The 25,041-nt window shown below is 36.2% G+C and overlaps 1 protein-coding gene across 2 annotated transcripts; it reads left to right on the forward strand.

The window, feature by feature from the left end:
- The first annotated feature begins 4,624 nt into the window (after positions 1-4,624).
- LOC113357495 (zinc finger CCCH domain-containing protein 32-like) lies at positions 4,625-9,211 on the forward strand. 2 transcript variants are annotated; one of them, XM_026600903.1, is made up of 7 exons: positions 4,625-5,041; positions 5,211-5,359; positions 5,662-5,724; positions 5,896-6,015; positions 6,138-6,449; positions 6,647-6,964; positions 8,161-9,211. In XM_026600903.1, exons 1-7 carry the CDS (start codon positions 4,942-4,944, stop codon positions 8,542-8,544), a joined length of 1,446 nt encoding a protein of 481 aa, XP_026456688.1. In that variant the 5' UTR covers positions 4,625-4,941; the 3' UTR covers positions 8,545-9,211. The 2 variants fall into 2 exon arrangements, with proteins under 2 accessions (XP_026456688.1, XP_026456689.1); XM_026600904.1 differs by having other exon boundaries at positions 8,164-9,211.
- The last annotated feature ends 15,830 nt before the right edge of the window (positions 9,212-25,041 follow it).

Below are 25,041 nucleotides of genomic sequence, written 5' to 3' on the forward strand. Positions count from 1 at the left end.
TTGGGTTGTGTTATAGACTATCTCGGGGCTAGCCAGTGAACAATTTATTGAATCAATTCTCATTTTTTTCAATTTCTGTCTTAGCAACAGTTGATAGTGTGTATGTGTGTATCCTGTTTATCTGTTGCATTTGAATTCAGTTTGTTGTATGAATGCTTTAGTTATACTCATGGTTAGCATGAGCTAAACAGCATCAGGCCAAGGCTCAGCTGAAGCCTTGTGCACTGTCAAGTGACTAGAAGCTAGGATAGTTACTTCCATGCTCTGTTTTGCTTGAGCAAATGGGAGATACCAATGCACATAGTGCCTGTGATTGGCTGTGCTGTCAAAAGACAGCCAATGCTAGGGGCAGACTATTGAGCAATTTAGTATTCTTCTATTTCTAGATGTATGCATAGGATCAAACTCAACCTAGAAACATGTCATTTGATTAGGACACAAGGTGGATCCTAAGCCTTGGCTTACCCACCAATTCCTTCTCAGTCACTTACATTTTCAGTCCTGTGTGCTTTCAATTCAGTTTTTTTTTCTTGCCTTTTTTTCTTGCACTTTGAAGCCTTTTGTGCACTGAAGTCAGTGCACAAACTCACCTCTGCCCTTGGCTTCCAAGCCTTGGTTCTTGTCTGTTTTCCTTGCTGCTGTGGTTCTTTACTAGGTTCTTTCCTTGCTGTGGTTCCTTGCTGCTGTGGTTCTTGTCTGTATGCCATATTGCTTTGCCTTGCATCATCACTACACACTTTAGCTAGGAAGACTTCTTGTATGCTCCTCTCCCTGTGGACAAACCCCCACTCATCACTATATTATAAATCTTGACCTTGTATACTTGCAAGTGTTTTGTGTGCTTCCCATTTTCACACCACGGTTGGCTTGGCATGGTGGGGCCAAGGCAAATGGCGCGGACGGCTTGGCATAGTGGGGCCAAGGGTTTGGCACGGACGGCTTGGCATGGTGGGGCCAAGGCAAGGTGCGGTTGGCTTGGCATGGTGGGGCCAAGGGTTTGGCATTCCATTGGCGCATGGTGCGGCTAGCATGGTTGGGGCGAAGGCAAGGTGCGGTTGGCTTGGCATGGTGGGGCCAAGGAAAATGGCGCAGATGGCTTGGCATAGTGGTGCGGCTGGCATGGTTGGCATGCCTTGGCGCGGAGATGTGGTTGGCACGGTTTGCCATTGGTGCAGTGGTGCGGCTGGCATGGTTGGCATGCCTTGGCCCGGAGATGTTGCTGGCACGGTTTTCCATTGGCACAGTGGTGCGGCTGGCATGGTTGGCATGCTTTGGCACGGTAGCATGAGAATTAGGGTTTGGCATAGATGATGTCGGTCAATGCTAAGGGTCCTTCCGTGGAACATGACACATAAAAAAAGGTACCCTGGTAATTCTTACGTAGGCATGCTGATCGATTCAATAAATGTGCTAATGGTCATAGTGACGTCATGTTAGATGTGCGGTTTTACGATTTTAACCCTAAGCTAAAAACCACCATCAACAACAGGTTGTGCATTTGAATCAATCAATTTGAAAATCCAACCTTTGGTTGTTGATTGAAATTGATTGATACTTGAACATTGGTCTTTGGTACCGTTCAAGTGTTTTCTCTTGTTTTCAATTAGACTCGCAAATTTCTATTTGCTTGAGTAAGTATTGAATCGAGAAAGAGAGATACAACTCTTTGATATACTTTATTAAGATTGAGTCTAGTTGATTCTCTTGAAAGTATATTAGAGTTAGTCCATACAGATTGTTAATCGAAATATTGGGTGTGGTTTCATTTATTATATTTTAATCTTCCAATATTTATTTAGAAAATGGGAATAAAAAGGATTTTGAAACCCAGATGGCGATGGATATGCCAATGTAGTTCTTTAAAATCATTAAATCATAGAATCCAAACCAAGTGGAAGTCATCGGCCATCCAAAACTTAAATGATACTACAGGAAAACAAATGATACATAAACAACTATCAAACATAACTAATTGTGAAGCATCATTTAGCTAGATGGATACCACCTACTAGTCCATTTTACTCTTTTTGCTGTGATGCTTCTTTTTAAATTGTTAATTCTATTAAACATGCTGGATGTGCTCTAATACATCGTGATTTTGCAAGAAACTTCATCAATCAAGATGTGAGTACGCCAATGATCTCTTAAATGATGAAGCAGCGCAATGCGAGGGACTTCTACATGCAATGAAGTATGCAGAAGAGTTGGCATTTCAATTTGCTTGTTTTGAAATGGAATCAGAGTTAGTTATCAAAGCAGTTAATGGAGACATCCAGCACACTGCGTGGGAAAATCATTCTATGATATTAGATATGAAACACATTCTCGCAATGCTTCCAGACTGAATATGCAAATATATAAGTATGAAAGTAAATCTGACAGCTGATAAGCTGGCAAAACATGCTAGAGTTTTCAATGTTCCTTAAGTTTGGTTTGAATATCCTCCAAATTTTATTACAAGTGCAATATTGGAGGATATAGACAGTGTAGTTTCTTCGAGTTATAATCAATAATAATCCCCTATTTTGCATCAAAAAAATAATAATCATAGAAAGCAAAAATAATACCATATTAAAAATGATATATTTTACAAGTTAATATATAACCAATTTATCTTTTCGAATTCATATTTCTAAAATATATTATACATGCACTTATGCCGTTCCTAATCATTTTAAAATCACGAATTTTTGACCGAATAGTGGATCGGATTTACATTTCGTCAAAACGAATAATACTAGCATATTTGCAGCCCGGACGACAAACTTTTTCCCTATCCCTGTATCCCGAATTGCTAACTAAGAGTTTGAGTATATCTAATATCTCATACCCCTTGAGATACCTTGTAACCTTGAGATATATCATAGACGTTACAGGAGGTTTTTTGTTTTAACAGCTATTCTAGAAATGCTAAAGCTGGTGAGCAGTCTGATATCTTTGACATAGGTGTGGTTTTGGAAAATGTTAGCTGTCGAAAACACGACCAGATCGTACCATGTTGTAGAAAATTAACGCCATTCTAGTCGGACACCGTGTAAATGCTATGAACAATTGAGGCCCTGAGCTAACAAGTACACCATCTTAGTAGGCACATAGGTCTGACAACAGACCAACTTTCTCTCCAAGTAAAGGCAAACCAGATGTCCAGCTCAGACGCATAGTATCCATTCCCTCTCTGCATTCAATTGCTCACGATATGATATTTTAACGATAAAATGCAACCCAGAGGATGCCTTGCACGTGAAAATAAAAGACAATGAAAGAACATAAAGTCTTAAAAGTTTAAATGTTACCGACACGTTGTTAGGACACAAAATCACTTTCCCAGCCAGTAGTAGTTAAACTAGTTCAACCGGTATATACCTTTCGAACGTACAATAGGAACGGGTCATAACCGGTCGTGTACCTGACATTTCACTTATTGGTTTTACTCACCTACTACAGAGCGCTTAATAAATTATGTAAGTGAGATGATAACGTGTAAACTTTATGACGAAAGATCATACTTGAATTTGATTTTAACCTTGAGATTGCAACAAGTGATGTAGACCCGTTGGACTAGTGTAGTAGACTTGGATGCACACTTGTCTTATTCTGGTTGGATGTTCACCGCGAATTGAGTTCGAGTTATGTCTTATTCGACATTTTTCTTTCCATTAGCAACTACTTATGAACAAGCCATTGATGGTCTTTTGTCTTTCTCAATCAAATGACTTGTTAAGGCTGCTCAATACCCTTATTTACGAAACTATCCTTTCCTCTCCATTTTACGCGGATTCTCAAATGACAAGTTAATAATCCTAAGAAGCCTTTGTGGCGACCAGCTTACGTGATAGTGATTTGTACGAACAGGAAAATGCATAACACTAGGAACCTATGATGGATGGATTGATGGACGGTACTGAGATAATATTCGAAACGTTTTTTTATCCCGTTTTCTGTTTTGCGATCATGGTCCCCTTAAATTCCTCTATATATGGGTACGGTGTTTCCAGTGGGGATAATAAAGAAAGCTGTCAATAATTTACCATTCTAAGGGTGTATTTGACCATCTTTCAATGATATTTAGTGTCAACTATTAATTTCTCATTGATGAGATGCCAACAACAAATTTCCACTAATAATTCTCACCTTACCTCTTTAACGTTGTTACGGTAAATTTTTTTAAAATAATAATTTTGGGACGGAAAAAAATTATTATTTTAAAGAAAATATTATTTTAGCCAGAAAAAATTTAACCTGTACAAGTATAATTGGGACAAAAGATTTTTATTATTTTAACGAGTTATTTTAAGAAAGTTTTATTGTATTTCTTTTATGCATGCATAATTTATTTGGGGTGACGGGTAGCTAAAGCCTAAAACCCTTAAATACAACACAATCTAATGGCTGTCAGGGTGATAAACTTTAACCATTAATGAATTAATTCATCTACCCATTTTGCACCTTCATTAGCAAGTAACCAAATTATTATCTCGCGAGAGGGGAGGTTTATGGTATTATCGTAATAACGTTGAAAACGAATGTCAAGGTCATACTGATAAAGTTCACTAGACATTTCAGGTACGAATTGAGCATTATTTTAATGTAAGCTCCCTTTTCTATTTTCCTTAATTTGGCGGGTATAAAAACGATCTGACGGAAAAAGATCCCAAAATGTAGTGAGAGAGAGTGTGAAACCAAAGAACCAGAAGAGAGAGAGAGAGAGAAAGAAAAAGAAGTACTGAAACTCAAAACTCAAACTCAAAACAACAACAAATTCGTAGTATCTTCAACACATTTTCATCTCTCTTCAACTTTGATCATCAGATCTTCTGTTCATACTAAGTATTTTCATATTTTTACTCTTCTACCCTCTTTCTCTCTTCAATTTCCTCTGTTTTGATATACATATTTTACTGTACATTTGTGCAAATTCTCACTTAAATATATAGAAAAAAAATGGAGAGATTTGGTAAAAATCAACTTATTATGGAATCCGATCCACAATTCGGATGGAACTCTTCTTCTATTCAACTTTCTCAAACCTCTAGTCTTGATGGTAAGTAGCAACTCTTTAGTCTCTTTACTTTCCCTTTCACATTTTGATTCTGATTTTTTTGTTTTATTTTAGGGTTTTTGTATAATAATGTGATTAAATTGAGGTTTTTGTTTGGTTGTTTGGGTTTGAGTTTGAGTTTGATCTTGTTGTTTGTTGTTTGGACATGCAGTAGCGATGTTACAGTTGAGATTGGGTAACCAGGAATCATCCTACCCAGAACGACCTGCTGAGCCAAACTGTGTTTACTATATGCGTACAGGCTTTTGTGGTTATGGTGACAGGTGTCGTTATAATCATCCACGCGATCGTAGTAGTTTGGTAACTTCTCGATTGATTGAATGTCGTTATTACCTAGTTAGTTCAATGTTGGTGGTGTTTTTTAAGGGATTTAATGTCAGCTTGTAATGTAGTTTACCCCAATTTATGTGAGTTTTTGGCAAATTTGTATGCGTTTCATATGCTTGTTGACTGTTGTGTCAGGTTTAACACCAAGCAGTTGTTCTTTTGTTTGTATTTGATTTAACTTTGTTGATTTGCTTCACCATGTGTACATTTTACTCTACTGTATTTGGAATACATGTGTTGAATATGTTGACTGAATTTTTTATGACATTACGAAGGTTGTGGGAGCTGTAAGACAAGGAGGGGAGTATCCACAGCGGGAGGGACAGCCTGTTTGTGAGGTACTTTCTAGTCTAGTCGCTTCTATTTACTTCTAACTATAGCTACTGATGACTTCGAGATATGATTATAGTTAGATCTTAGATTATCGGTATTTTGATTCATTTTTATTTTTAACGGATTGAAGGTTTGGCTCCTTATTGGACTGCTTATGTTACTGTTCGTTATTTCAGTTTTATATGAAGACAGGCACTTGCAAATTTGGTGTGTATTGCAAGTACCACCATCCGAGAACTGGAGCTGGTACCATGATCCCTGCGGCATTAAATTATTATGGTTACCCAATTAGACCGGTTAGAATTCCGTGCTTACTTCCGAAATTTTTAGTTACACTTGCAATAATTTAATTGTTGCTATCTAGGTAGTAGTTTTTCAATTAAGCTCGTAATACTGACTGCTTATATTACACCAACAGGGTGAGACAGAGTGTTCATATTATATGAAGACGGGGCAATGCAAGTTTGGTTTAGCATGTAAATTCCATCATCCAAATCCAGCTGGTGTTTCTATGCTTGCACCTGCACCTGCACCTGCTCTTGCACCTGCACCTACATTTTATCCCATGGTGCAGTCTCCTTCAGTTCCTTCTCAGCCTTATGGAGGGGTGCCTACCAGCTGGCAAGTTCCAAGACCTACTCTTTTATCTGGTTCATATGTACAAGGAGCTTATGCGCCTATGTTGCTCCCACCAGCAATGGTTCCTGTCTCCGGTTGGAGTCCTTATCGGGTACATGCATAAACGCCTCTTCTCTCTCTATATCTCTGCATTTGATATTCTTTAAAATAATTTATAAACTTCCAGAAAATGATGATTAGTTTTAGGCGCTTGCTTGGTTAATTGTATTAGGTTGGCAAATATGACTTGATGTTGTATTACCAGGAATTACTTTCAAATCTGACTGTGAGATCACTTACTTTGCACAGGCACCTTTAAGCCCAGTGGCATCTCCTGGTACTCAACCTACTGTCAGAGCAGGTCCACTTTATGGGGTAGCACAGCTATCTTCTTCTGCAACAGAATATGTGGGGCCTTATCGACCACTCCCATGCCTGGCTGTTTCTTTAAGCAGTAGCATGAAAGAGCGCATGTTTCCAGAAAGGCCCGGTGAACCTGAATGTCAATACTACATGAGAACGGGAGATTGTAAATTTGGAACCTCGTGCAAATACCATCATCCTCCAGATTGGGCCGCACCGGAAACAAACTCTGGTTTAAGCACAATGGGTCTTCCTTTGCGCCCGGTATGCATTTAGTTACCTAATCCTTTATATCATCTGTATTGGAAGGTAGAGTTTGTGTTTATCTTTCTTGATTTTGATTATGCCATAACATTTCTAGTTGAAAGTTGCAACCTTGTTTAAAGCATAGTACAAAGTTTTGGTCATTATCTTCTTACTCTACAATCATTTCGATCACGTAGCTCAAGTATAGCTGATGTACATATCTTCGTGTTAGTTTGGTCAAAGGTAAGAAGTTATTAAGACAGTTTATAAGTGGTTAGATTATCAAAATTTATTTATTTTGATCAGTTTAGTTTCATTTGCTGGGTAAATCTAAGGTTTACCAACCAATAGTTTGTAGTCTGAATGAACACCTTCTAAAGAAAAGACCCCTATCGTAAAATGCGAAAAGGAGATCCCCTGTTCAACTGTTCAATATCGTCTTCCACCATAGAGTCCATGGCTTGGTGAGAACCAAGAAGCCAGTCCTTCAGAAATTGTACAGGTTCTTTGGTGTGTGATCCACATCTAAAATTTGTCTTGATTCTTGTGCATATGCCAAAGGGGGTCTATCTTGTTATAGAGCACCAAGTGTTATATTTTATTGCTAGTCTGAAATCATCTGAAGTTTTACCCCCTTGTCTCCAGTTAATGGATGGAACAATTGGTAGTAATCTACTGATTCACCAGGGTAGTGGTGAAGTTTTTAGCACACTACAAAATATAGCCTATCCATTGAATTCTTCAGTTGTGTTGCAAAAACTTTTCTGTTATCACTTGTGTGTCTATGCATGATACTCGATCTTTGTTTTCATCAAATTCTTATGCAGTGATGCCTTTGATGTCATTGACCTGAGATGTGAGCAGGAAAATGCGCATATGTTTAGTGATTATCAGCACGGTGCACTTTTTTTACCTAAACACTTTGCATCTCTGCTGTAAACTTGCACATAATTTGTCTGTTAAACCCTTTTTCTCCGCTATTGTGAGTGTGAACTGTGAGCTGGCTTGTATATCTCTCATATATGCCCCCCTTTTTTTTCCCACCTGATAACTCAACGTCTGTTCTCCAGATTTTACTAAGTTTTGCAATAAGTCAATGATGGTTAGCTCAAAACACTCTTCTTATCATTTATCTGGAATGTTTCTCGTCTGTCACTGCTGATAGATGTTCTGCACCCTATCTATATAACGACTGATTTTCTTACATTGGTTAGCAGGGGGCTTCACCTTGCACCTTCTATATGCAACATGGTATATGCAAGTTCGGGCCAACATGCAAATTTGATCACCCCATGGAGATGTTGAGCTATAGATCATCTGCACCTGCTCTTGTTGACATGCCAGTTTCTCCTTACCCAGTCTGCTCTTCACTAGCTACCCCTGCTCCCCCTTCCTCGTCATCAGAATTCCAGCCTGAGTTTATTACAGGCTCCCACATCTCTTATTCGACTAGATTACCATCTTCTATTAACTCTACTGGTTTAGTTGGTTCAATGTTCTCAAAGAGTGGACCTGTTCTCCCACATCTCTTTTTCGGTCGGAGTCCTCCTGTTCCTTCACGTGTTAATATTGGAGGCGACGTTCGTAGTTCAAACTGATTAAATATATGAAAACCCCATTCAACAGTCATCTTTAGGTCCAATTTTTTGAACATTATCTCACTATTGTCTTGTTTCGTACCCACAATATAACTTTCATCTCTTCAGGTATTTCTACATTTCTGTCTGTCATCTATGTTCATACCATCTTTTCCTTCATACACAAACTTTATCATCTCCAGTAATGTGTTGTAGCTACGCATGAAAAGGTATATCAATTCCATACAGTCCTTTCATCTTCCTTGATTACTAATACATAGATCTTCAACCCGCATTGCCCTCGGCCTTTCTGCATTCTTCAGAATCAACCACAGTTCCATAATGCTTGCTCGAAACACATTAAACTCCCCTCTAAATCATGTAGGAACAGGCTTCCAATTTTGTTGCTCAGTGATTGTCATCTTGACTTAACACACACACCCCCCCCCCCCCCCCCCCCACCCAACCTTCTCCTTGTCTTTTGGTATATGGATTTATTCTTCAGACGAGGGGTTACACAATGCAATCTATTCTTCAGTACTAGGAAGATGGATCTCTTTTAGTTTTTATTTGGAGTTTATTCTCCCAATCTCTCTGACCTTGTTTTTAATTTTTATCCATGGAAATATGGACCTTGTCTTACAAAGATAATGCTTATTGCAAAGATTTCCCAATGTCCTTCTTGGCTCCTACAATCCAAATCCTGATTTCAATCCTAGAATGGATTAAACTTTGGCAAGAATATATTTTCACCAGAATCAGCCATGGACAAGTTCCATATGAGTGTACAGTCAGTCTCCTTAACTATTGTTTGTCTGCTTCTGTTCATATCTTCATTGGTGACTATTGTTCTAAGACGCTTTTTATGTCTCTAATAGTATTGCATTGGTGGCACTTAACCCGTTCCTTCTAAATGGCTAAAACATGTCTGTGTTGCCCAATTAAACTCACACCTCATGGCTATACCTCATATTATAAAAATGGTCCCCCCAACAACCAGGACTATGCCTGCACGCTCCATCTATCTATACAAGAAAGTGGTTCATTTTTCTAATGCCTATTAGGTTAACTTATAATGACCATGATTAAAGATTTAAATTGGTAGTAGAAATCATGTTTAGACAACTTAATCTAAACTTTCAATCATCAAATCCATTTGACTCGTTTCTTTTCTGCACATCCCTGGGTCCAATCTTTTTTTACAAGTTATTTTATATCGGGATTTCCATGATCGATTCTACTTGAATGATGATCGATGTGAATTTTACGTATAATTATTTAATTGTATTCGGTAGAAATCCATTGAAAATCGATCACAGCTGCCTCAATACTCATTTCTTAATTGCATATGGCTGGACCAGGACATATCACTTGATCAAAGTAGCCCCTAACCTTAAGCAATGATCACAGCTGCATCAATACTCCACTTGATCTCATACAGGGCCGGTCCTGAGTTTTTATTGCCCCGAAGTCGACAATTTTTTTTTTGCCCCCATTACTATATTTATCTTTTCACACTGCGGGTGTGCTTATACTAACAAGAACTCTTCTTTCCATTTTGAGACCCTAATGCTATTTTTTTTAAGTGAAGGCAGTGCAGTAAACAAGAATTATGATGGGTGAATACTATTTTTGCATTTCACATTATAATCCAAATTCAATTACCACAAACCTGGTAACGTCTAGTTTAGTTTGTATAGATAGTAGTAACATAATGAGATGTAGTCCAATTCAACTCCAAAATTTATAACCAAAAACTCAAACTAATCTAAAATTGATGGCCTAAAAAATTACCAAACATCGATGATCATTTTTTTTTCCTATGATACAACAATAATCAAAGTAAAGTACAAGAGAATTCGCATATACAAGAATTCAAAAGAGGAATGGGAAATTAAAATGAGAATTATGATCCAACAATAATCATAGTAAAATGAGAATTAGAATAGGTTTACACAACTTTACTCCTAAATCCTAATAATATCTCCTATTTGGTATGGATTATTTAGCTTTACTCCTAAATCCTAGTAACAACTCCTATCTCGTATGGATTATTTAATGTAACGGGTAAGAAAACTTTCATTTAAGCACCAAAACTAGGGGTGTCAACGGGTCCGGGTCCTCCCGGGTATCACTAGACCCGGACCCTACTTATAAAGGTCGGATCCGGGTCCTAACGGTTCCGGGTCCGGTTCCTACACTTGTGGACCCAGAATCGGACCCGTTTAAATACCCGGGTACCCATTGGGTCTAAGAAAAATATTAAAAAAACCTCAAAAACTTAATATTTGTCTCTTTTTGGCTTGGATTTAAATAACTTTTATACAATTTATTATTATTTCTTATATGTACTAAATAAAGATTAAATGTAAGAGAAAAATTTAAAACGAGTAAAATATCAAAGCTAAAACTAGCAAAAACATGAATAAAAGTATGAATAAACGGGTACCCGATACCCGCGGGTACCCAAGGGGTATTACCCGTTTGGATCCGTTTAGATTCGGGTCCAATCGGGTAATTACCCGTCGGGTCCTAAGTTGCTAATGGGTCTAACTTTAGGACCCGGAACCGGACCCAAGTCTACCGAATCCGGTTCCGGTTCCGGGTAATGGGTACCCATTGACAGCCCTAACCAAAACTACACAATTCAGTCTTACTTATTAGTATATTACATAATCTAAGAATAAGCCCCTGAAAATGATTGAATTATGATGCATACCCAAAATGCAAAGCAATTTTTTTGTTGCCTCCTAGGCCTTGTTGCCTGAAAGTGGGGCTTTCCCTGCTTACCCTATTGGCCCGGCCCTGTCCCATATTAACAAATTTAAATGAACGAACTAAATGCATTTCATGCTCGAGCTATATGGACATACCCAACAACCTACTTCCTTTTTCTCTCATACAACAGCATCATCCAATATGTACTCCCGCTCATCAGGTAATAGCTGTTTAATTTTTCCGGAAAATGGGTCATTTGTCCAAAAAATCTTAAAACATGGTTTAAATGGACGAGTAAAAATTAGTATGGGTGAAATGGACACAAAAAAAATAGCAAGGATGAAACTGGATTCATCGCGGCTTAAACTTAAAAAATAACAAGGATGAAACTGGATGCATCCTGATATAAACTAAAAATAAGAAAAAATATTTGAAAATGGGTAGGATGATACTGGTTACATCCTGGCTATTTTTATATTTTTGTCCATTTGAACAGTATCTTTTTAATTTTTGTCCATTTAAACAGTATCAAAATGTACAAATCTTTTTCACCCAGAAATTGTTGATTGTGGTCTTTTTAACCAATTTTGTGTTAATTTGCAACCTCATTCGCATTATGTATGTAACTAGCCCTTGCAGTTCGCAAAAGAGTCGAATTTCCCTTTGCCTACAATTGGAGCATGAAGCACGGTTAGGAAACAAACTAAAATCTGTATGAAACGCGTGTGTGCTTTTAGAGTCATGTGCCTGGTGTGTGTGGTAACTGCCAGGTGATAGTTAATGCATACGTCGGCCACCTGCTACGTGAGTTATCGGTTTCTGGTGTTTAAATAGTCAGAGTCATTTTCAGAATTTGTACAATAAAGTTATAATTTAAAATGAAATTAAAACCAGAGAAGATTGTCTAACGATGTTCGGTCAAGTTTAATAATACAGTATAACCTCCATATATTAATAACTTCTATATATTAATAAAAATTTATGGTCCCAACTTGGCCAGTGAGAAATAATAATAACCTCTCCAGTTTAATATTAATGATTTTTTCCAGTTCCGCCTTAAAGAATTTACCTCAAAAAATAGTAATAATTAATATTATATTAAAAAATATATATTTAGTTACATTAAATTTATGATTAAAGAAAATACTTATCTACCCTTATTTGAGAAGAAGAAGTAATTTTTTTGGATCACTACAACATCTTTTAACTTGCGTATGCGTAGTATCTTTTATTTTCCAACTTTTCGAGCATGTTTATAGCTTACAAGCTTCTTGGAACTACAATTCCAAGATATATACATGCACTAGATGGTGGAACTATAAAAATGTATATACATCTTCTAAATATAACTACAAATACATTGGACATACATTGAATTTAAATTTGTACATTTTCTATGGATACCTCTTTATAATAATAACCTCCCTATATTAATAATTTTGTGGATGTCCAAAAATATTAATATAGAGAGGTTCTACTGTATGTTTGTTTTGTTAATATTTGAATTTCGTCTAGTTAGTTAGTTACTGGTAGACAATGATATTTTTGTTTTATTAGTATTTGAATTTCGTCCAGTTAATCAGTTAGTGGTAGACGTGAATAAGTGAATTGGTTTTCATCTTTTAAGAGTCGTGGTTTAATCAGTGGGAAGAGTTTCCGACTGTTTAAAGTCGTCGGTTGATCGTATTCTCTATTTTAAAAGTATTTGGAAGGGAATGGAAATCATCAATTAAGTTTATTTTGAAGAGAATGGAAATCATCAATTAAGTTTATTTTGAAGAGAAATAGCATTCCTGTGTTGCTTTTGGATGGAAGGCTCGTCTATAAGCCTAAATTGGACGTAGGGTTGATCAGTAAACCCATCATCTTTCTTTTAACTTCTTTGTTAACCATTATCAATTCTTCTTTTTTATCATCTACTGTGTCTTTCCTAGTGTGATCATAACAAATGGTATCTTAGAGCCTGGATATCTTGTATTCTGGGTAGAAGGTCCTGCAATCATTGCTTCCAACAAAAATTATCACACTCCTTGTTGATGGGTGTTGATGGTGGATTTTCGACAAAGGAAAAAATCGTAAAATCATGATACTGCATGTTTCTGACCCGGCTTCAGGAATTATGTGACCATCCATGTTTTATGATCCGTGAACCATTTCACGATCTCTGACTGAGCGAACATTCCTCCCAGAGCTATGATGAATATGTTTCTCGAAAGGCCTCTCAGCTGAGCATTCGATGCTGAAAAGGCGAGGATACCCAAATATACCTCAAGCTAAAACTTTTCCTTCCTATAAGTCCTTTCTCCGAAAGTGATTGTCTATGGACTGAGTCGAGACAATACAACTAATCGGTTCACACTTCGTGTGATCGTCTATGGATACGAGATCGAGACAATACAACAACTAAGTATGTTTACTTGATACAAAGGTTCGGACTTAACCAAACACAATATGATTGTTTATCAAGTAAATAGGAATTAACGTTTGTGTAATTTACTTTAATTATAATAAAACAATTATAATGCGGAAAATAAAAGTGAATGACGCAGCAAGATTTTGTTAACGAGGAAAACCGCAAATGCAGAAAAACCCCAGGACCTTGTCCATAATTGAATACTCCCAGGATTAAGCCGCTATACAAAATAAACCAACTTCGTATAGTTGAGACCAAACAACTAAACCTATAGTTCACCTAGTTCCATCTGTATTCCCACGCCACCAACTTATGAATAAGTCATGTACTTGGAACAATTCCTTTGGTTAATATTTCAAACAGTAAAGGAACAATAAATATGTTTGGTATCAACTTTCTTCAACCAAGCGATATGAGTCAGACAAAGGCTCTTCTGTTTATCTTAACATAAACTCCTTCTTCAGGTTCTTAGATCTATCTTATGTTCAATTACCCAAACTAATCATAAGATTTTGCAATCAATACCTTTAATCCCAAGAAACCGTATTGATGCCGATCTACTCAACTATTCTATCCAGTCTACCACAAGGATAAACCGATTATAGTGAGATCCTCTTTTTACCAAAACAAGTATTGTGCACACCAAATATTTATATAACCAAGTCAGAAATCTTCTATCTCTTCTTTGTCTTCAAATATTCTTAGATCTTCAATAAACACCTGCACACAACTACTTGAATCTCTTGTGATCAATCACACAAAGAACGAAGTCTGTTAACAATGGATTATCACAAGATCGTCTTTAGAAATAACAACAGTCTAAAGATCCCTATCGAAACTTTGAACTAGTTTGAGTGAATCTTATATCAGAAGAGAAGATTCTCAAGCATAAACAAACTAGGTGCAATCAAAGTTCAACCACCGTTAGTCAATCAAATCAATCGAAAACAAAAGATAAACCACAATTATCTAGTTTCCCACCAACACGTTAGAGCTTCTCAATACCAAATAAGTCTTTAAATTGAGCGGCCGTAAGAGATTTCGCCTAATTAGGTTACTCTCTTCTCCGAATAGGCGGCTTCACCGGTAACAATACAACGAAGGAAGTTTACTGTCACGAAGGATTAGTTTGCCCTAAATGCAAACTTCAAGTATTTATAGACAAGGAAGTTTGGATACCAAGGAATTTCCAAAACCGAAAATATTCTCAAGATATTCAATAATAATTTCCATATTCGATTTTCATAATTCCTGAGAATGCTCTGTCCAAAATAATGATAGAAAATCTCCTTGGAAAATCTTTAACTAGTAAATGCACATTACTAATTCTTATTTTGCATATATAATTAAAAACCTTAATTAAAAGATTCTTAACTTATTTAATTTCGATCCTGGGATTTACTTCCTTCTTAGCCGTTAAGAATATCTTTGAACAATAAAAGATACACATAAATGCACGTGTTCAAAGTGTGTCGACATCCTTACTTTATAAGTCCTCTTTCATACTTACACACTTGAAACCGATTTATCACGCTTCCAAACAAGTTTAGAATTGGTTCATCTGACTTTCAAGAGCTATGTGATTGATTAAGAACTCTCAATCACAAATCATGGGTTTAACGGTTCTACCAAAATAAGTTTCGGTTCTACCTCCATGTGAGTTCTGTGCATAGTCACACTAGCTTCCCAAAATTCGATTGACTAGGTACTAGGATCGGTTCCCCACATATATATGGTATCTAACTCATATGTGTTGCACATGTCCATAGGATCGGTTCCCCTTTGCCTAAAAACGTGTTGCACATGTCCATAGTATCGGTTCCCCTTTCTGCTATAAACCTTGTTGCACCCATACAAGGATCGATTCCCCTTTGTGATGTGTTTCACCTCTTACTAGGATCGGTTCCCCTTTACCCATTGTTAGGTCTTACAAACTACACAAACTCGATCATACCATCAGGTGATTACTTAAGATCGGTTTCACTAATAAAAGTCATACCAATACAAAAGTCAGGCCTCATGTGAATAGTTTTACCAAGAACACAAACAAGTCATGAGCGGTTATACTAATCACACATATTGGTCGTTCATAAGATATGCAATGAAGAACAATCCCAATAACGCCTGGCGATTTCCTTTTCGATTCACAAACAAAGTTCATGAACTTACTTCCTTAAAACACATGTAAAAACATTTTTTCCTAGGATGAAATCCTCACCTCATACCCATACATAATCACTATAGCATTCAAACGATTATGTCGATGTCTTATCTACAAAGTTTAATGGTTGAGCAATAAACCTCGTATTGTACTCCTTAATACTATGTCTATCTAGAGTGTTCATGCTTCGCAGTTTTGTTTTCAGTATGCACGACTTGAAAGATAGTTAAGGAATGAAACAATTCAAGTCAAATATCACTAACCTCAAGTGGAAGGATGATGTTGTGATTGTAGCTTCTTACTTCTTCACTTCTTCAAGTCTTCGCAATACTTGTAATGTCTCAATTCCTAATACTTTCAAGCTAACATATACGAAGTTGACTCTAGTACATTTAATCAAGCGACTCTTAAATGAGTTTTGGTTCACTAAAATATGACAACCAAACTTGACATACCAGCGCTTTGTAGGTTCAACCGAGCTATGCTCTAACAATCTCCCCCTTTGTCAATTTTAGTGACAAAACTATTACAATCATATGGATAAAAAAATTACAAGAATTCATTATACATACGCTTGATTCCCGAATTCAACAACAAATAACCTGCATACATTCAATCCTTAAAAATGCAACAACTGTTGACATTATAATAACAAAGCCCATACTCCCCCTAAAGGAGATAGGTATATTTTCAATCCTCACGCCTTTGTTATACCAAATCATATGATATGTTACTCCCCCTTAGTCTATGCTTTCCTCATTTGTTAGATAAACGTTCAAGCACCAATGTCCTTCTTCCCTAGTGACACCAATCAATATAAATTGACACCAGCATCACTTGCTTACTCCATATATTTCTCCCCCCTTTTGTCACAAAATGACAAAGAAATGAAAAAAATAAAGGACAACAGGAAAAGGATCTTACAAATCTCAAAATAGACTTGCAACCTGTTGAGTCAAGCACGAGAGTTCCACACATCATTTTTGATAACCAATATCAAAACCGAAACTACAAAGTAATTATGTTTTGATATGTTTTCATGGCAATAATTGCCCGAAGCAATTTTCCCAACTAGTTTAGCAAACCAAAAATCAACTAAGCATATTAGTTCCTTTGCTAAACCGATTGTACAAATACAATCGCTTCATTCGATAAGACCAAAATAAAGATAACTCTATTTTCCTCATCAGGTTCTAATTATCCATATAACTTAGACCTTTAGATTTTAAAGAAGCCAAATACTAGGTTAGTTGACTAGCATTTCTTGTTAAGGCATTCGATTAGACTTGAATAACCGAAACCTCCACTTTGATAAGTCTAACTAAGATCAAAATTAACTTACTTTCTCTTATCCAGAATCGAATTGGACTAAACAACTCATCCCGTAAACATATTCTTTTGTCAAGCCATAAATAATTCATACAAACCAAAACAAATCAACTTGCATAATTATTCACCTCAATCGGAAGCAATTGAAACAACATAAACATTAAAGCACCGCAATTGCACCATAAATTTTGTAAGCCTAAACAATTGATACCACACAACAAAGTAAGATAACAATAGTTTTTCTTAACCTGAACCAATTGAATCACACACACATCCATACACACATAATAGAATAAAACATCAATTGTACCGAAATTTTGTTAATCAAAAGCAAAAAGATATAAGCAATAACATTAGGCTTTTCTTAAATAGGAAAACAATTAACTAACAAGATTGTTACCTCAATTTCGCATCCAACTTCTCCAATATGATCGCATCTTCTTCTTCCAGGGAGAATTGATATCGAAATATCATTATGTTGTCATCCTTATGCAAAACAAAAGAATAACAACAACCAACCTTTACCAGAGAAAGGTTGAAAATCGGTTTTTAACTATTGCAACCAAAAGTTGAAAACCCACGAAACACATATGATTTTATGCTAAACCAAAATCGATTCAACATATTGTGACTTTTTCACATATTGTTTCTATCAGACCCCTCATGATCCTTTGATAAAGCCTACCAACATGGGCTAGAACTTAATCCCGCTAAATCAAAAAGTCACCCAAACCATAAGGGTTCATATTATGAGATCGAATATCAAGGTAATAAAACCAAAATCAAACATCTCATAAACATACATAACTTTAAATAAAGCATTCAAGCACATGCTATGTAAATCAAAAACTATCACAAGAAAAATTATAAATCAAATAACTTTATTCGTAATAGTTTTTATTCATAAATAGACTTAATACAATCAATGAAAGAAATCAAAAATTGCAGTATATTTTTCTTAGATTAAGTATTACAGCATATAACTTAATCTCTAGTGGTGCTCTTGTTGTTCACTGAGGTTTCTTCAGTGTTCAAACTGTTAAAGCATGTCTCAAGAGACTTGTCTGCAACCACTTCTTGTTTTTCAAGATCTTCAATTAGAACCTTAAGTTCAGCAAGAGCTCCTTTTGACCCTTCGATCTTCTCTTTTAACCAATCTTGATGTCGAATATTCATAACAAGATTGGTTTCTAGTTCTTCAAAACCTTGGATATATTAAGACATACTATCCGACCGAATCCACTTGGTTTTGGTTGGATCTTGATTATTGTAAGCCAACAGACATGACTCATCTTGTGATCCTTCTGAACTATCAGAATCGTAATCAGACATGATTTTTGATCTAATTCTCTTCTTCCTCTCTATATCGATTCCTTGACAATCTTTAACCTTTTGAGCTTCCTCCTTATTAGCCTTTGAGATACTGCGAGTTATTGGAGGCATGCTCGAAAATAAAAATGTATAAAGGATTGAACATGGTATCAGAATACAGGTAAGAAATAGTTTCCCTTTAAAACGAAACTTTCAGATCGAAATCCGAGAAACCGAAAATATTACAGTAAAATATTTCGTTTCCTTTTGTCCGAAATTTTCAAGTTGGAAGGTTTATTAAAATTCGAAAACTCCAAATAAAACCTATTTGTGGAAAATCATGTTAAACATGAACATTTTTTAAGAAACCATGGATTTGCAGCTATCCATAAAGTGTCACAACTTTTCTGATAATCAACTACACAAATAGATGTGCTCCAAATTTATTGTGCCTCTCCCATCCATGAAAAAGAGCACGGAAGAGGATGAGAGTGCACAAATTTTGATACAACTAAGTTGCATCTGAGTAAGCTTTTTCCAGCTTACATTGAATATCAGAAACATAGTTCATGTTTCTCTTAGGGAATTTCTGCCCAAGATATTTTCTCTCAAGACGATGATCTTTTCTAGCTCTAGAGATATGATCATGTAGAGAAAACTTACTGATGTGAGAATTTTCAGAGATTGATAGGTCTCTCTTAATTCTTTCAATGATATTTTCATAGGATTTTCTCATTCTAAGAACTTCCTTATGATTCACGTCAGTGTGATTGTCTGAAACAATTATCGGTAATTCCTGATTGTTTCTTTTGGCAGAGATTCTCTCTTTCCCTTTCTTCTGGAATTTTTCATCAAAACAACTGTTTCGATATGAATGTGGAGGAACCTTTTTCCAGAAGTGATTATCAACTCTCACCTCTGATTCTTTTGAGTTGATCTCATCAGGTAGTGGTATAATCTGTCTTTCTACTGAGGAATGGTCTTTCAGTTTTTTAAGACATGAAACTTCTTTCAATATTTTTACCACAGTATGTTGAAGAAGTATAAGTTTCCTGTCAAATGACTGAAACGTGTATTCCTTAAGATTACTTTCATGGAATCGGTTCAAAGTTTCCTTTGGACAAGATTTCGTTTTATCATCAGTAGACATAGAAGATGGTTTATTATCCTCTTCTGACTTGATGTAGTTAGGTAAACTACCATCATCTTGATCTGTTTCATACGTGACCAAACCAGTTTTATCACAATCTGTAAAAGTCGAGCAAGGACTTTTAGTTTCCTGAATATCAGAAGAAATCACAACAGAATCATTCGTCAGAATCATATGACGTGTCTCTTTTCCTAGAGAAAAAGATTTACCAAGAGCTTCTAATTTGGCAATGATATTTAATTTCTCTTTAGACAGACTATGCAGTTGACTGTCTTTTTCTCTAATCTCCTGTTTAAGAAGATTTGTCCCTGTCTTGAATATAAGAACTTTAGAAGATAGAGATTTTATAGGCTTTAAGAGTTTTACCAACTCTTTATAAGCATCTTCTTTTTCATCAGAAAAAGACATAGATGTTTTCGCAACTCCTGGATCATGAGTTAACGAAGTGGTAGCATCTTCAACTTTTGAGTATTCATACACTTGCAAAACGTTAACTGAATCAGACATGAATTCAGTGCTTATAGGATGGATCGCAACAAACACATATTGTTAGATCTTTTCGTGTTTGCATGCTCTGATACCAATTGAAAAGGTGAGGGTACCCAAATATACCTCAAGATAAAACTTTTTCTTCCTATAAGTCCTTTCTCCGAAAGTGATTGTATTTGGACTAAGTCGAGACAATACAACTAATCGGTTCACACTTCGTGTGATCGTCTATGGATACGAGATCGAGACAATACGACAACGAAGTATGTTTACTTGATACAAAGGTTCGGACTTAATCAAACACAATAGGATTGTTTATCAAGTAAATAGGAATTAACGTTTGTGTAATTTACTTTAATTATAATAAAACAATTATAATGCGGAAAACAAAAGTAAATGACACAACAAGATTTTGTTAACGAGGAAAACCGCAAATGCAGAAAAACCTCGGGACCTTGTCCAGAATTGAATACTCTCAGGATTAAGCCGCTATACAAAATAAACCAACTTCGTATAGTTGAGACCAAGCAAGTAAACCTATAGTTCACCTAGTTCCGTCTGTATTACCACGCCTCCAACTTATAAATAAGTTACGTACTTGGAACAATTCCCTTGGTTCGTATTCCAAATAGTAAAGGAACAACAAATCTGTTTGGTATCAACTCTCTTCAACCAAGTGATATGAGTCAGACAAAGGCTCTTCTGTTTATCTTAACATAAACTCCTTCGTCAGGTTCTTAGATCTATCTTATGTTCGATTACCCAAACTAATCATAAGATTTTGCAATCAATACCTTTAATTCTAAGGAACCGTATTGATGCCGATCTACTCAACTTTTCTATCCAGTCTACCACAAGGATAAACCGATTATAGTGAGATCCTCTTTTTACCAAAACAAGTATTGTGCACACCAAAGATTTATATAACCAAGTCAGAAATCTTCTATCTCTTCTTTGTCTTCAGATCTTCTTAGATCTTCAATAAACACCTGCACACAATTACTTGAATCTCTTGTGATCAATCACACACAGAACGGAGTCTGTTAACAAAGGATTATCATAAGATCGTCTTTAGAACTAACAACAGTCTAAAGATTCCCATCGAAACTTCGAACTAATTTGAGTGAATCTTATATCAGAAGAGAAGATTCTCAAGCATAAACAAACTAGGTGCAATCAAATTTCAACCACCGTTAGTCAATCAAATCCATCGAAAACAAAAGATAAACCACAATTATCTAGTTACCCACCAACGGTACACGCTGGAGCTTCTCAATCTCAAAAAAATCTTTAAATTGAGCGGTCGTAAGAGATTTCTCCTAATTAGGTTACTCTCCTCTCCGAGTAGGCGGCTTCACCAGTAACAGTACAACAGAGGAAGTTTACTATCACGAAGGATTAGTTTGCCTGAAATGAAAACTTCAAGGTTTTATAGACAAGGAAGTTTGGACACCAAGGAATTTCCAAAACCGAAAATATTCTCAAGATATTTAATAATAATTTTCATATTCGGTTTTCATAATTCCTGAAAATGCTTTGTCAAAAATAATGATCGAAAATCTCCTTGGAAAATCTTTAACTAGTAAATGCACATTACTAATTCTTATTTTCCATATATAATTAAAAACCTTAATTAAAAGATTCTAACTTATTTAATTTTGATCCTGGGATTTACTTCCTTCTTAGCCGTTAAGGAATATCTTTAAACAATAAAAGATACGCATAAATGCACATGTTCAAAGTGTATCGACATCCTTACTTTGCAACTCCTCTTTCATACTTACACACTTGAAACCGATTTACCACGATTCCAAACAAGTTTAGAATTGGTTCATCTGACTTTCAAGAGCTATACGATTGATTAAGAACTCTCAATCACAAATCATGGGTTTAACGGTTCTACCAAAACAAGTTTCAGTTCTACCTCCATGTGAGTATTGTGCATAGTCACACTAGCTTCCCAAAATTAGGTTGACTAGGTACTAAGATCGGTTCTCCACATATATATGGTATCTAACTCATATGTGTTGCACATGTCCATAGGATTGGTTCCCCTTTGCCTAAAAACGTGTTGCACATGTCCATAGGATCGGTTCCCCTTTCTGTTATAAACCTTGCTGCACCCATACAAGGATCGGTTCCCCTTTGTGATGTGGTGCACCTCTTACTAGGATCGGTTCCCCTTTACCCAGTGTTAGGTCTTACAAACTACACAAACTCGATCATACCATCAGGTGATTACTTAAGATCGTTTTCACTAATAAAAGTCATACCAATACAAAAGTCAGGCCTCATGTGAATAGTTTTACCAAGAACACAAACAATTCATGAGCGGTTATACTAATCACACATATTGGTCGTTCATAAGATATGCAATGAAGAACAATCCCAATAACGCCTGGCGATTTCCTTTTCGATTCACAAACAAAGTTCATGAACTTACTTCCTTAAAACACATGTAAAAACATTGTTTCCTAGGATGAAATCCTCACCTCATACCCATACATAATCACTATAGCATTCAAACGATTATGTCGATGTCTTATCTATAAATTTTAATGGTTAAGCAATAAACCTCGTATTGTATTCCTTAATACTATGTCTATCTAGAGTGTTCATGCTTCACAGTTTTGTTTTCAATATGCACGACTTGAAAGATACGTTAGGGAATGAAATAATTAAAGTCAAATATCACTAACCTCAAGTGGAAGGATGATGTTGTGGTTGTAGCTCCTTACTTCTTCACTTCTTCAAGTCTTCGCAATACTTGTAATGTCTCAATTCCTAATACTTTCAAGCTAACCTATAAGAAGTTGACTCTAGTACATTTAATCAAGCGACTCTTAAATGAGTTTTGGTTCACTAAAATATGACAACCAAACTTGACATACCAACGCTTGGTGGGTTCAACCGAGCTATGCTCTAACAGATGCTTCACACATTTCATCATCACCTCTACATTGAATCAAAATGATTGGGAGGTTCCTAGACATAATGTTTGTTATCGAGCTTAACTACTTCTGGACGTCACGCTGCTCGTTGTTCCCTGACTATGTAAAGAGACCGTGTATAGAATCTCTTAATGATTTGGCGGTTCCTAGACATAATGTTTGTTAGAGAGCTTAACTCCTTCAGGACGTCACGCTGCTCATTGTTCCCTGACTATAGACCCCCTCAGAACGAGTATGATGCATCAATTATCTCATATCTCGATCTGCAAATAGATTAATTCTACCGTGTCATTCATCAACTGAATTCCTAGAAAATAATCTATTTTATCTCATTACTCCGTTCCATGACTGATCGTCAGCTGGATTCCATGGATTATAATAGATAATCATTTTATCTCATTACTCCGTTCCTTGAATTCTCAGCTGAATTCTATGGATTAGTAATAAATACTCAACTAATTTTATTACTCCGTTTCATGACTGATTCTCAGCTGAATTTCATGAATTAATAGTAAATAATAACTTATCGGGCATCTGGGCCACCACCGAGTAAGCCCCGAGAAAATGATGCGAGTGTACTTAGCAATGATGCACAAACGAGGAAAACCTATGCAAAATAGGGAACAAAAATAATAATAAAAATGTATAAGAGGCGTCTAAGGGACCGGGCCACCTATCCGTCCGCCCATGCCCTAGCCGTGGCCGGTCCCACACCTTAAAATCCCTTATTTTCTCATATTATTATTCTTTCATCTCATGAAACTCTTTCATTTGAGCAAAAAACCTAGTTTTTCAATATTTTCTCAAATATTGCTCAAACCGTGGAAAAGCCAAAAAGTCAAATGGTCACTTGACCGACTAGGCTACTCAAGTCAAATATTAAAATATTATTATTTTTATATTCTCAAAATATTGGTCGCACGAGAAAAGATCTACTTGCTCATCCGAGCAAAATCGAGAGTTTCAGTCAAGATCCAACTATTCTGAAAATCCAAAATATTGCTCAAACGCGCACCAGAAAAACAAAAACTTTTTAAGACACGTAAATCATGGAAACACAGTCATGCTACCTTGACCGACCAAGGCCGGCCCTAAGGCTTGCAAGGAGCAGTCCCATACATCCCCATAATTTTGACCTAATTTGCTCTCAATTGCTCATATTGGGTCCAAACTCTTTCCAACCAACTTGGAATTTTCTCAAACGACCATCATCTGGTACTTCGACCACCAAGGGACGGTCCCATGACTCCCCTTGGTCGGTCCCTCATCTCTTCATAATTAGATTTTATTACCTAGCGCTCAGACGAGCACTATTTCAATAAATGATTAAACCAACATTTAATCATCCTTTCACCAACTGTTCAACAAAGGACTTTGGTGCATGCTCACTCGAGCACCTGGAAGCTACATGGTCGACCCATCATCCAATGTAGCCGATCCCTCCTTCGTTCAGTGACTTATTTTCAGTAAGTCATCAACATATCAGCAATCGATCAAAATTAGGGTTTTGAACTGAATCTTCTGCAAATCATAATTCTGAGAAAATTCAAGCGCTAATAATTGTATGTTGATCCCACAATCAACATTATAATTAATTATATAATATTCGGTCTATCTACTAATATTTTAATTAATATTTTATTTGGTCATGCTACCAATAATCTATCAACTGAGCAATATTTGGTCAGACGAGTAGTATTCGCTCACACGGGGAATATTGATTCAACTATCAATATTCAATAAGAAATATTCGCTCAGACGAGTAATATTTGCTCACACGAGGAATATTGATTCAATTATCAGTATTAAGTAACTTATCAAATGAGCAATATTTGCTCACACGAGGAATATTGATCCAACTATCAATATTCAACAATTCACAATTGCTTGTATGGTAAAATTACTTCTACCCCAAACACGATTTTGATGATGATTTTGTTGAAGATCGATCCGCTGTTCTTTTCTCCAATTTAATAGCGTGGGGGGGGGGGGGGTG

Source organism: Papaver somniferum, chromosome 3 (genome assembly GCF_003573695.1).
Source record: "Papaver somniferum cultivar HN1 chromosome 3, ASM357369v1, whole genome shotgun sequence".
NCBI classification, from domain to species: Eukaryota; Viridiplantae; Streptophyta; class Magnoliopsida; order Ranunculales; family Papaveraceae; genus Papaver; species Papaver somniferum.

Coding starts and splice junctions, on each gene's coding strand:
- LOC113357495 (XM_026600903.1), top strand. CDS start 4,942: ATGGAGAGATTTGGTAAAAATCAACTTATTATGGAATCCGATCCACAA. Junction 5,042..5,210: donor TCAAACCTCTAGTCTTGATG/GTAAGTAGCAAC, acceptor TTGGACATGCAG/TAGCGATGTTACAGTTGAGA. Junction 5,360..5,661: donor CACGCGATCGTAGTAGTTTG/GTAACTTCTCGA, acceptor GACATTACGAAG/GTTGTGGGAGCTGTAAGACA.